The following is a 12,576-nucleotide window of genomic DNA, read 5'->3' as shown; positions in this document are numbered from 1 at the left end:
TATAAGTAAGAATATGAGGTATTTGGTTTTCTGCTCCTGTGTTACTTTGCTAAGGATAATAGCCTCCGGCTCCATTCATGTTTCCACAAAAAAACATGATCTCATTATTTTCATGGCTGCATAGTATTCCATGGTGTATATGTACCACATTTTCTTTATCTAATCTGTCATTGATGGCATTTAGGTTTATTCCATGTCTTTGCTACTGTGAATAGTGCCGCAGTGAACATTCACATGCATGTGTCTTTATGGTAGAATGATTTATATTCCTCTGGGTGTATACCCAGTAATGGGATTGCTGGGTCAAATGGTAGTTCTGTGTTTTGCTCTTTGATCTAATACCTGTTTCTCAAGATCAAGTTAGATCTCTAAAAAAGGCATCATCCTAGCATTCCGCCTTCCCTTCCCTGAACTAAATTTAATGTTGTTTGTATCAATCAGCATACAGTCAAGACAGAAACCACACCAGTAGTGTGAACAATGAACATTAAATATAATGAGTTATTAACTTATAAAAGGGTATGAACTACTAAAGGGGGTAAGGAGAACACTAAAGAATGCAGAAATGGCAGATGTAGAGAGCAGCCATAACCTCTAAGCTAAGGCACAGCAGCCAAGGAAGGGACGAACTCAAAAAATGCCCTCCCTCCCCAGCTGATCCACCCTTGTTGGAGGGGGTGTGGCTGAAACCCAATGGATGCCCAAGAAGTTTGCTGAGTTGTGGCAGGTTGGGGCTGCTGAGCAGGAAACTGCCCGAAGGGGTACCAGTGAGATTCCCAAGAATGTGGACATGCCTCTGGCGAGGAAGGCGCTCTTGGGGTGACAGCAAAATTTACTAGGAAGCTACCCAGTAGAGTGCCAGCAAAAGTCAGCAGGAAGCCCCTGTCGTGGTGTTGGCAAAATTCACTGGGGAGTAGGCACTGCAGGGTCTCCACCCAGCACTGGCAAATCAGCCAAAAGAACAAAAAGAAAATAAAAACAAATCCCAGAACCAGAAAGAAAAAACTCTGCCTCTTACTGTGACCTTCTTATGCCTTCTACAGCAGCTGGCAAAGGAGAAATATTTATGGGGTCCAGCTCTAGAATCACAAGGCAGAACACGGAAGAGTGGATGAAGAGCTGAAAGGCGATAAATCAGTAACTGGAGCCTCACATCCTTTGCCTTTTTTATTGAGGGTCAATATATTAAGAAGAATATGTCTGCGTCTTCGGTAAAATTACTGCTAAGGTTATCACTCAGTGTGTGTTTTCAACCTCCCTGATATAAGAACTTAGTGACAAGAAACAATGAGACAATGATCATGAACTATTGAACCTAACCATTTGTGGCTTTAGTGCCTATCTTCTCAGCAAGGCTTTCTCTCTCTCTCTGTCTCTCTCTCTCTCTTTTTTTTTTTTTTTAAGGTGGAGTCTCACTCTGTCACCCAGGCTGGAGTGCAGTGGCACAATCTTTGCTCACTGCAACCTCCACCTCCTGGGTTCGAGTGATTCTCCTGCTTCAGCCTCCCGAGTAGCTGGGATTACAGGCACCCACCGCCACCCCTCCTGGCTAACTTTTGTATTTTTAGTAGAGATGAAGTTTTGCCATGTTGGCCAGGCTGCTCTCAAACTCCTGACCTCAAGTGATCCACCCACTTCAGCCTCCCAAAGTGCTAGGATTACAGGCATCAGCCACCACAGCCAGCTCTCAGCAAGGCTTTCTCTGACTACACTGTTTAAAATGTGATCCCTGAGCCACCTTGGCCTCTCTTGCTCTCCTTCCCTGCTTTGCCTTCTCCATAGCACTTCTCTCCTACTAATCTACAATTTACTTGAGCTCTGTGAAGGTCAGGATTTTTGTCTATTTTGTCCATTGGTGCATCCCCAGCACCTGGAACAGAGCTGGGCACAGGCTATGCACTCTAAAAATACTTGCTGAATAATTGAATTAAGTAAATGAGTGATCTACACATAGTGGGGAATGAGAGTATACAGTGATAGTTCCTTCAACTAAAACTGGGGTCAAATTATAGTGATAAAGAGGAACTCAGACCTTCAGAGGTAAGGTTTGTGGGCCACTTGCCAAGGCTGCAGAATGTGGTGTCGTTTCACAAACAAGGAGGCCCTATTATGGCTTCAGGTATGAGAATGAGAAAGAGAACTTTCCTTTCGCCTCAACTGCAGCTTTCTAAAGTCTTCCTTCCTATGTAGAAGTTTCAAGGACCCCATGGCCTGAGTGTGGATAGGCAGAATGCTGGGAATCAGGCAAAAATAAAATAATACTGAAAGTGAAGGCCATGCTAATATTAGGAAGTCAGGGTGATCCTGAATTTACAAAACATTTTTCTTTGGGAAATTTCACACCTCACATGATTCTGTGTTTTTCCTTGGAAAATTTCACATCTCACATGACTCTGTGACCTGCGGTACGTGAGGTGCCTGACTGCTGTTTTCGTCCTCCACTAATGAGAAAGAGTGTGTGTACTCCCAAGGTTTTGCAAGTTTCAAAGTCTGACTTGACTTTCCTTCCTTTTTCTGGAACTGATCCATGAGTATCGAGAGTAAAGCTGCCCGCACCTACTCATTCAAGATCCTGAGTGTCCTGCCCAGCTGCAGGAGGTGGAGAGACCCAGGAGGAGGGGCCACTGCTGATCCCAGGCTGTAGGGGGTGGGAAAAGTGTCCCAGGGCATGATGACCCCCACTCACTCACTCACAGGAGACCCACACAAGAGAGGAGAGGGCACTTACAGCTTAGGTTCCCACCAGCACCAACCCCTCTGCCATCAAACATCACTGTGTTTCTCTTTCTGCCTTGGCTGTCAGCACACGTGGAGTTAAATTTAATGCCCAATCACATATTTGTCTGGGCTCTTTCTGTGTTTATTTTTCTCTTAATAGTTCTCTCTCCGCCCCTTCCTCTCCCCTCCCCTCCTCCTCCTCCTCCTCCTTCTTTTTTTTTCCAGAGACAGTGTCTCGCTCTGCCACCCAGGCCAGAATGCAGAGTGGCATGATCATGGCTCACTGCAGCCTCGAACTCCTGGGCTCAGGTGAACATCCCACCTCAGCCTCTCGAATGTCTGGGATTACAGGCACTTGCCACTGCATCTGGCTAATTTTTATATTGTTTATAGATACGGGGTCTCACTATATTGCCCAGGCTGGCCTCAAACTCCTGGGCTCAAGCGACCCTTCCACCTCATACTTCTGAGTAGCTGGGACTATAGGAATGTGCCACAGTGCCAGGCTAGTTTCTTAATTTTCTATTTCTATTTTGACAGGTACAAATTTTGTATTCAATCCTGACTCAGACACATCTTTGGTGTGAAAAGGATGTCATTTAATCAACATATAAATTCTAAGCAAATAGGTCTGATCCCCAAATTAGGTTAGTCACAGCTGCTGAGTCGTTGACCCAAGAGAAGCTCATCTAGATTTTTTCAGTATTTTCAAGTTCCTCTTCTCGGTTTATCCTTCTTCCAGACCATGCCCTCCCCCTCCCACCCTCTTCCCACAGCCTCCCCTCCTCACAGCCTCCTCCCACCATTCCAAATCTGGGCTGTTCTCCCAATTTCCTTCTCTCTGGACTCAAACCTACCCTAGCCCCCAGCCTCAGTTTGGGGTTGAACTTGTCCCCTTCACATTCTCTTCCACCCGACTTGATGTTGCCTCTGTGTCATCACCGCGGGATTTTCCTCCTCTGGGTTCTCCTTTTCCAAGCGGGGTCAGCTCCCCCATGAGTCACAGCACCGATCACTTCTGGCTGCTTGCAAACCCCTTTGCTTTCCTCAGTGTTGACACCGAGGGCAGCCCTATGCTCACTGCCGCTGAGGCCCCACCTCTGCCCCTGGCCTTTTCCCAGCTGACATCACCCTGTAGCTTCCATTTTCCTGAAATTTTCTGTTGAGGCCTCAGTCTTAACCAAAGCACAGAGTGCCCCTCAAAAATGACAATAAAAACCCAAACACACCGTGACTCTCACGGCAGGTTCCTGGTCCCCGTATGGAATCAGTGGGTGGGTTTCTGTGAACACTGGTGAGAGGCTGCATTAGAGGATCAGGACCCTCAGGTCTGGACTCGTGGTCACCACATACACTCCTCTCTGCTGACGGTAGCTGGCACCTGTTACCTACTCAGAGTGTCACATGCCACAAGCCAGAGGGTCTTGGCAGTTCTCAGCACCTTGACATCACTTCCTTGCTATCACTCAGAGCAGCAGTGACACAGTTCCCTTATCTCAGGAGGCCAGAGGACGGCTGTCAAAGGTCACAGGGAAATCAAAGGCGGGGTATGGGGCCAGAGGGAGGAGGAAACAACTTCCCGGTTGCTTTCAGACGCTTCAGAGATCCTCTGGAGGCCTGGGGGAGCTTTTGAGTTCTTTATTTCAATTGGTCCCTGAGCTCAGTGAGCGGGGCGGGTAGAGCCACCAGGGGAATCCACAGTGGTTTCTCGTGCCCCTCAGGGTCAGGAGCAGTCTGATCAAAAGGAGGCCATCCACTGTCCGGGGCCATTCCCACAGCTCGCGGATGCTGGGACTGGAGGCTGTGCCCTTCCCCCGCAGGAGCTCAGCCCAGTGGTAAGTCATCTGTGTGTCATCTATGTATTTAACCCCTTATGGCCATGTTGATGCTGAGCATGGTTTCACTTTTGCAAACATTTGTTTATACCCTTGGAGAGAAAAACATCTCAGCTGTCACAGGAAGCTGCTTCGGGGGGTGAGCAAACTTCTTAAACATGCAGAAATTATGATCTACACCCGTTTCTCAAAAGTAAGCCATGGTACTTGGTTCTCTTTAATTATATATTTTCTTACATATTGTGTTCATGTAGGCAAGTCCTGTTTCTGCTAAAAGAAGGTAAGTTCTACCAAGACGGTGTCATGCCAGCTTTATTTCCCATGGCACCTGGCACACTGCTAAGCACTTACATGCTTAACAACTAGATTGGGGATGGTGCTGCTCTGGGGAAGTGGGCACACGTTAAAGAAATGTTTATTTCAGTCTTCTGAAATAGGGAATTACTCTGGCTAAAATGTAGCTCCAGAAAGGGAAAGTGGGGCTGTATGAATCCAGGTCCAGTTTGTTGTTTCCTCCAGGATAAGACAGCTGTCGGAGGGGAAAATCATCTCCCATTTCTCCGCAGGGCAGTCTGAAGATGGCCAATTACACACTGGCACCAGAGGATGAATATGATGTCCTCATAGAAGGCGAACTGGAGAGCGCTGAGGCAGAGCAATGTGACAAGTATGACGCCCAGGTGCTGTCAGCCCAGCTGGTGCCGTCACTCTGCTCTGCTGTGTTCGTGATCGGTGTCCTGGACAATCTCCTGGTTGTGCTTATCCTGGTAAAATATAAAGGACTCAAATGCGTGGAAAATATCTGTCTTCTAAACTTGGCAGTTTCTAACTTGTGTTTCTCGCTTACCCTGCCCTTTTGGGCTCATGCTGGTGGCGATCCCATGTGTAAAATTCTCAGTGGACTGTACTTCGTGGGCCTGTACAGTGAGACATTTTTCAATTGCCTTCTGACCGTGCAAAGGTACCTAGTGTTTTTGCACAAAGGAAACTTTTTCTCAGCCAGGAGAAGGGTGCCCTGTGGCATCATTACAAGTGTCCTGACGTGGGTAACAGCCATTCTGGCCACTTTGCCTGAATTCGTGGTTTATAAACCTCAGATGGAAGACCAGAAATACAAATGTGCATATAGCAGAACTCCCTTCCTGCCACCTGAAGAGACATTCTGGAAGCATTTTCTGACTTTAAAAATGAACATTTCGGTTCTTGTCTTCCCCTTATTTATTTTTACATTTCTCTATGTGCAAATGAGAAAAACACTAAGGTTCAGGGAGCAGAGGTATAGCCTTTTCAAGCTTGTTTTTGCCATAATGGTAGTCTTCCTTCTGATGTGGGCGCCCTACAATATTGCATTTTTCCTGTCCGCTTTCAAAGAACACTTCTCCCTGAGTGACTGCAAGAGCAGCTACAACCTGGACAAAAGTGTTCACATCACTAAACTCATCGCCACCACCCACTGCTGCGTCAACCCTTTCCTGTATGTGTTTCTTGACGGGACATTTAGGAAATACCTCTGCCGCTTTTTCCATCTGCGTAGTAACACCCCACTTCAACCCAGGGGGCAGCCTGCACAAGGCACATCGAGGGAAGAACCTGACCATTCCACTGAAGTGTAAACTAGCATCCACCAAAGGCAAGATGAATAAACATGGATTTTCATCTTTTTGCATTATTTCATGTAAATTTTTTACACATTTATATACAAAATCGGACACAGGAAGAAAAGGGAGAGGTGAGATAACATTTGCTAAGCCTTGAATTTGTCTCAGGCACCGTGCAAGGCTCTTTACAAACGTGAGCTCCTTTGCGTCCTACCACTTGTCCATAGTGTGGATAAGACTAGTCTCATTTCTCTGAGAAGAAAACTAAGGCACGGAAATTTGTCTAAGATCACACAACTAGGAAGTGGCAGAACTGATTCTCCAGCCCTGGCAGCATTTGCTCAGAGCCTACGCTTGGTCCAGAACATCAAACTCCAAACCCTGGGGACAAACGACATGAAATAAATGTATTTTAAAACATCTATTTAATGTATTTTAAAATAATTTGTAAGTTGCTTTTAAAACCAATTTAACTGCATTCCAAATTATAAACAGCCCGTTTATATGGGACTAATGTTAGAGGCGTGTTGTCTCACAGGTGATGAGAAGAACTAACTAGCTGGAAGCTGTGGGAAAAAGAAGTAAGGTAACTTGTTCTGTGGAAGTTCTCTAAATTCTCTTGGTTACTTGCCACACCCCTAGGCCCCCAGCTTCCCCTAACCCAAGGTTTCTGGTATTTTCTGGTACTTTATCAAGACTATGGAATCTTAGGAGATTTAACAAAAGCAAATGAGAAATTATGTTTAGAAATGTCTAACAAAATGAATGCTTTGTCCTTTTAAGTATAACACATACTTCAGGCCTCACCAGCACATAACTACAAAATGTTGTCCCACTTCCTTTCTATGGCTGAGTCAGTAGAACACAGGCTCCCACCTGCCACACCAGCAGAAGGTCACCTCAACATGTGAGCTACTTCCCCGGCGACCCCCCAGATCTGTAAGGATGATGCATCCTTGATCCTAAAAACATTTTCCTGTTCCTGGTGTTCATAATTGGACTCCACACTCACTGGTCTCTTTATAATCTTGCTTCTGGCCCTTTGAAGCCTCAAAGCTACCAGTGCCTTGCTGCTAGGGGACAATTACTGCTCCCGGCTGAGTCCTGCAGACACAGGGCCTGGGCTGGCTGCCTCCGCCTGCTGGCCCAGCATCTTGCTTGCACTAAAGAGAACTGGAGGCTTGGCACTGATACTTGCTAAAAACCTACCCAGGCCACCCACTGCTGCTGCACTGCAGGGCACCAGCCCACACTCCTCCCCTCCTGGCATCAGGCACATGTTCACGGCACTGAACCTTACAGGAAAGCAGTGGAAATCTGTCTCTCCTTCACAGGAGGCACTTTCCTTCCTAAGCAAAAATGATGATACCCATGGGCACAGCATCTCACACAGGGACACATAGAGATGTCTGACTCATTAAAACCCAAGTCTCTGGCCAATTAAAAGGGGTCCCTAATGTCCTACTCAACAGTGGTGGAAGGAAATTTGCTCTATATTGATGAAATGAGGTGGAGAAAATCTGATTTTCCAAACATGAGAATTCTCCATATGCCACCCCATAACCAAAGACCCCTATTTGTGTTAGTTGAAACATTCAAAAAGTCTATTAGGATAGTGGATGAGACCACCAAGGGACATGCTTATGCAACAATAACTGGCTCCAAACCACACTGCATGGCAGTGGCTCTCAAATGCCAGCTCACGTCACAAGCCCTGTGCTGAAACACAGAGTTCTGGGCCCCATCCCTGAGTTTGTGGTTCAGGAGGTCTGGACTGTGACCTCAGAATATGCATTTCTAACAAATTCCCAGGGGATGCAGATACTGCTGACCCAAGGCCCTCCTTCTGAGAACCACTGTTCCAGGGAGAAGGAACTCAGCTAAGTAAGGGTTTGGTTTTGTGCTGAAGACAATGTGGAATTTAGAGTTGGGGTGAATTATTCAGGAAAGTAGAGAGGTTTGGGGATGTGAGGGTGGGAAGCACAGTGGAGGGAGGCAGAGAGGAAATATGAAGCAGCCGTCAGTTGGAGAGAAATTAGGAAGAGGAATAAAATGATATATGCCAGGGATTTCAGTTCTGCTGAGCCCATAACGACAGCCTCTTCTCTGGCACCTTGTATCACTCATTGAGGCCTTGTAGCTCGGTCTGCTCTTTCAGAGTCATAATAGGGCTATGGGTCTGACCTCAAGGTGAGCTGGAGTGGGCACAGGTAATAGATAAAACTGCAAGAAGTCACTCAAGGGTCCTTCCTAGAACAAAGTATCCCTACATTCCAAAGGCGAATGCCAGTCACTATCATAAAAGGAAAGAAAGAAAGAAACTGATGGTGACATTTTAAATGGCAATTTTTCTAGCTTCTAAAAGGTTGTGGAGCAACTGGAACTTTCATACCCTGCTGGTGGGAATGTAAAATGGTATAATCACTTTGGAAAAATTGGCAGTGTCACCAAAAGCAAAGCCTATACCTACTATCCATTTCACTCCTCAGTATTTACCCAAAAGAAATGAGCATGTATGTCCATACAAAGATTTGGACCCAAATGTTCATGACAGCCTTATTTATATAGCCTCAAACTAGAAAAAGTCTGTCTATCAACAAGTGAATGGATAAACAAATACTGGCCTGTGTATCTAATGGAATACTGCTCATCCACAAAAAGAAACGAGCTATTGATACACACAGGAGCATGCACAAAATCTCAAAATGCTGAATGGAGGAGGCCAGATTTTAATTTTAACTTTGATTTTTTATTTATTTATTTATTTTTGAGACAGCGTCTCACTCTGTCACCCAGGCTGGAATGCAATGATGTGACCTTGGCTGACTGCAACCTCTGCCTCCTGAGTTCAAGCAATTCTCATGCCTCAGCTTCCCAAGTAGCTGTGACTACAGTCATTCACAAGAGCAACTGGCTAATTTTTGTAATTTTAGTAGAGACGGGGTTTTGCCACGTTGGCCAGCTGCTCTCAAACTCCTGACCTCAGGTGATCCACCTGCCTCGGCCTCCTAAAGTGCTGGGACTACAGGCATGAGTCACCGTGCCCAGCCGGAAGCCAGATATTTTTTAAAAGTATTTATTTTATGATTCTATTTATATAAAATTCTAGAAAATGCAAACAAATCCATAGCGACAGCAAATCAGTGGTTGCTGGAGATGTTAGAGGGGAGAGGAGAGGAATAGATTGCAAAGGGGAACAAGGAAATTTGGGGGGACAGTGGATATGTCTGCTGTTTTGACTGTGGTGATGGTTTCATTGGTATATACATATGTCAAAAACGTAACAAGTTGTATAAGTGATTTATTATATGTTGACTATACCTCAAAAAGGCTATTTTTTAAAATCCCTCTCAGCCTCCAGGCACTCCTTTAGGTTGGTGTGACTTGTCTTGGAAATACACTCTGAGCATTTGCCGGAGGAGATCCACTGCCTGGGCCTCTGTTGCTTCTCCCAAGTAGAACTGGCAGCTAAAATACGGGATGCCCGTGGGCACAACCTCTCACCCCCATCACCAAGCAGGGAGCAGAAGGAGGCTGCTGGGGATGCCCCCACAGGGAGCACAGTCTCATCGGTAATGACCTTCCATGGCAAATAAAATCACCAGGGCAAGTCAAGGGAGAGACCAGGGAAGACAGTGCTCCAGCCTATATTTAAAAAGGACGAGAAAGGTTGAAGAAAAAGAGAAGAAGGGACAGAAATTCTCTTCACACATTTGCAGAAGTAGGTCTGGACTCTCCATCCACTTCTCCTCCGACAAGTAGGACAGGAGTCTCAGAGGAAATGGCATCATCTTCCCATGTTTACAGACACAGCAATGAACTCAAAGAACAATCTTATCAGGATTTTCCAAACGAAAACATGGAGCTTATAGAGAATAAAGATCTGCAAACTCTTATGGTGGCTGAGACTGAAATGGTTAATGAAAAGCAAAAGTGTGTGCTGAATGACACCAGCCACAATGGCCTGAACACTTAAGTAGTGTAATATATTTGGAACATTGACAGCTAACAAGGCCTTCCTTCCATGTCAGACCAAGAACACAGTTTCCTAAAGATAAAAATAGCACATGCTTTTCCACTTTTCCATAAACGACTGCATTAGAAAACTAACAAACCATGAAAAGCAAAATATGGCTAGTCTATTCAAGAAAAACTGGTGTTTCTATTTTGCCTGTAAATTACTTTCTAATACAAAAAACAATTCCTGTTACATTGAGGTAATTCTAACTAGGGACATATGAGAGAGAGATTGAAATCTCATGAGCTCTCTCCTTTTCTTCTCAATTCTGTGTACTCACGGGTACAAATGGAACTAGTGTTTGTTTGTTTGTTTGTTTGTTTTTTGAGATGGAGTCTTGCGCTGTCGCCCAGGCTGGAGTGCAAAGGCGTGATCTCGGCTCACTGCAACCTCTGCCTCCTGGGTTCAAGCAATCCTCCTGCCTCAGCCTCCTGAGTAGCTGAGATTACAGGTGCCTGCCACCATGCCTAATTTTTTTTTTGTATTTTTTAGTAGAGACAGAGTTTCACCATGTTGGCCAGGCTGGTCTCAAACTCCTGACCTCAGGTGATCTGCCCACCTCGGCCTCCCAAAGTGCTGGGATTACAGGCGTGAGCCACTGCACCTGGCCCGGAACTAGTTTTAAAACAGGAAACAGTTGATATACTGAATGGAAAAGCGATACAATTTGAAGTTGAAAAAACAAAATAAGATGCCCAGTTAAATTTAAATTTGTTAAGTGACTAACAGTTATTTAGTATAAGTACATCCCATATACGACAATTGAAGTATTTGTTATTTATCTGAAATTCAGACTTACCTGGGCATCCTAGTATCCTGTTTTTTGTATTGTTTTGTTTTTCCTTTTGTTTTCTTCTTTTTCCCCGAAATCAGACAACCTTACTTTTAAGGTATTTATTCATTTTTAAAAACTAAATATTTTTCGGCAGTCAGAACTAGAGCAAAGATAAATGACCCCAGGACTCCGTTTAGCAGGCAGTCAGGAAGTGTGACAGTGTGGTGGGTGGCAGCCCCAGCCAGACATTTCCTCTTCCCTAAACTGCCACAACAGGACTACCACAGCAGGAATCCCAGTTTCCATTTGAGCAGCCCCTCCAGAGTTTGGAAGGAGTCAGTGCTTTAACCTGAGGAGCTGCGGATGGCTCTAACACTTTGCTTGTTGGTTGAATAAAAATCAACCGAAAAGTGGCCTACACTCATTGAAGTAGGAATGCCAGAATTTCCGTGGTGTCACATAGAAGAAAATATCTAAGTGCTTAGGGAGATGGCAGCGCTAGTGGATCTACTAGATCATTAAGACTCACTCCCCCACCCAGCGCAGGTCTAGAGGACAAAGCCTTGCCACACTGGGAAGTGTAAATGAGCTCCAGCATCTTTATTTTTTTTTTATTTTTTATTTGTTTTATTATACTTTAAGTTTTAGGGTACATGTGCACAACGTGCAGGTTTGTTACATATGTATACATGTGCCATTTGGTGTGCTGCACCCATTAACTCGTCATTTAACATTAGATATATCTCCAAATGCTATCCCTCCCCCCGCCCCCCACCCCACAACAGTCCCCGGTATGTGATGTTCCCCTTCCTGTGTCCATGTGTTCTCATTGTTCAATTCCCACCTATGAGTGAGAACATGCGGTGTTTGGTTTTTTGTCCTTGCGATAGTTTGCTGAGAATGATGGTTTCCAGCTTCATCCATGTCCCGCATCTTTAAAAAAAAAAAAAATCTCTAAGTGGTGGCTCTTCTCTGTAGATCAGGAGCTATAGTGAGAAATGCTACAAAATTGGAGTTTCTAAATATGGGGGGATGGTGGGATTCTGAGGAAGGAGGAGCCACATGGTAACACTTACAAAAGACCAAGTGGGCATGGTTGCCACTGTGGACGGTGGAGCCAAAGCAGTCCTCAGAATAGTCTGACCCCCAGAGATCTTTGGCATTGGCTGGTTGATCATGGTGTCCCTGGAACTGAAATAGAAGGACGGTCTACTAAATTTTTACCTGATCTGTATAAGCAGAAGAGTTCTATCTCTAGTGAACAGAAGTCTAACTTTTGTCACCAGAACTGAGAGTCAATTCAATCAGTTCCCAGATTTGACATAGTTTATAGACCTAGAACCCCTTGAATGAAAGGTAAGCTGGCTCCCCTTGAGGAAGGACCCTGTTACATTTCCGGCATTTTATTCTGATAATCTTTTTCCCAGCCTTCCCCAAAGAAACTTAGGGCCATTTACCAGGGAAAGCCATGGAAGAAAAGGAAATAATTAGGCTTTTTGGAGATTCCAGGACACTGGCTCTACGCTGACACCAGTTCTAAGAGACCCAAAATGTCTTTGTGGTCTACCAGCCAAAGTGGGGCTTCATAGAGGTCAGGGGATCACTAGAGTTTGAGCTCAGGTCTGTTTCACT

At 45.1% G+C, this 12,576-nt stretch overlaps 1 protein-coding gene and 1 long non-coding RNA gene across 3 annotated transcripts in view; one reads left to right on the top strand and one right to left on the bottom strand.

The window, feature by feature from the left end:
- Positions 1-4,117, bottom strand: part of LOC131384023 (uncharacterized) — a 40,595-nt gene extending 36,478 nt beyond the window's left edge. The window contains exon 1 of the long non-coding RNA XR_009214494.1: positions 3,948-4,117. This is a non-coding gene — a long non-coding RNA (uncharacterized LOC131384023). The remainder of the gene's footprint in view (positions 1-3,947) is intronic.
- Positions 4,118-4,395: 278 nt separating this feature from the next.
- On the top strand, positions 4,396-6,575 carry CCRL2 (C-C motif chemokine receptor like 2). Of its 2 annotated transcripts, none has more exons than XM_032159127.2 (2): positions 4,396-4,553; positions 5,120-6,273. In XM_032159127.2, exon 2 carries the CDS (start codon positions 5,132-5,134, stop codon positions 6,164-6,166), a length of 1,035 nt encoding a protein of 344 aa, XP_032015018.1. In that variant the 5' UTR covers positions 4,396-4,553; positions 5,120-5,131; the 3' UTR covers positions 6,167-6,273. The 2 variants fall into 2 exon arrangements, with proteins under 2 accessions (XP_032015018.1, XP_032015017.1); XM_032159126.2 differs by lacking the exon at positions 4,396-4,553 and adding an exon at positions 4,666-4,746 and having other exon boundaries at positions 5,120-6,575.
- Positions 6,576-12,576: the final 6,001 nt, after the last annotated feature.

Source organism: Hylobates moloch, unplaced genomic scaffold, assembly GCF_009828535.3.
Source record: "Hylobates moloch isolate HMO894 unplaced genomic scaffold, HMol_V3 SCAFFOLD_8, whole genome shotgun sequence".
Taxonomy (NCBI): domain Eukaryota; kingdom Metazoa; phylum Chordata; class Mammalia; order Primates; family Hylobatidae; genus Hylobates; species Hylobates moloch.
This window is presented reverse-complemented; position numbering and strand designations above follow the sequence as displayed.

Coding starts and splice junctions, on each gene's coding strand:
- CCRL2 (XM_032159126.2), top strand. CDS start 4,723: ATGATCTACACCCGTTTCTCAAAA. Junction 4,747..5,119: donor TCTACACCCGTTTCTCAAAA/GTAAGCCATGGT, acceptor ATTTCTCCGCAG/GGCAGTCTGAAGATGGCCAA.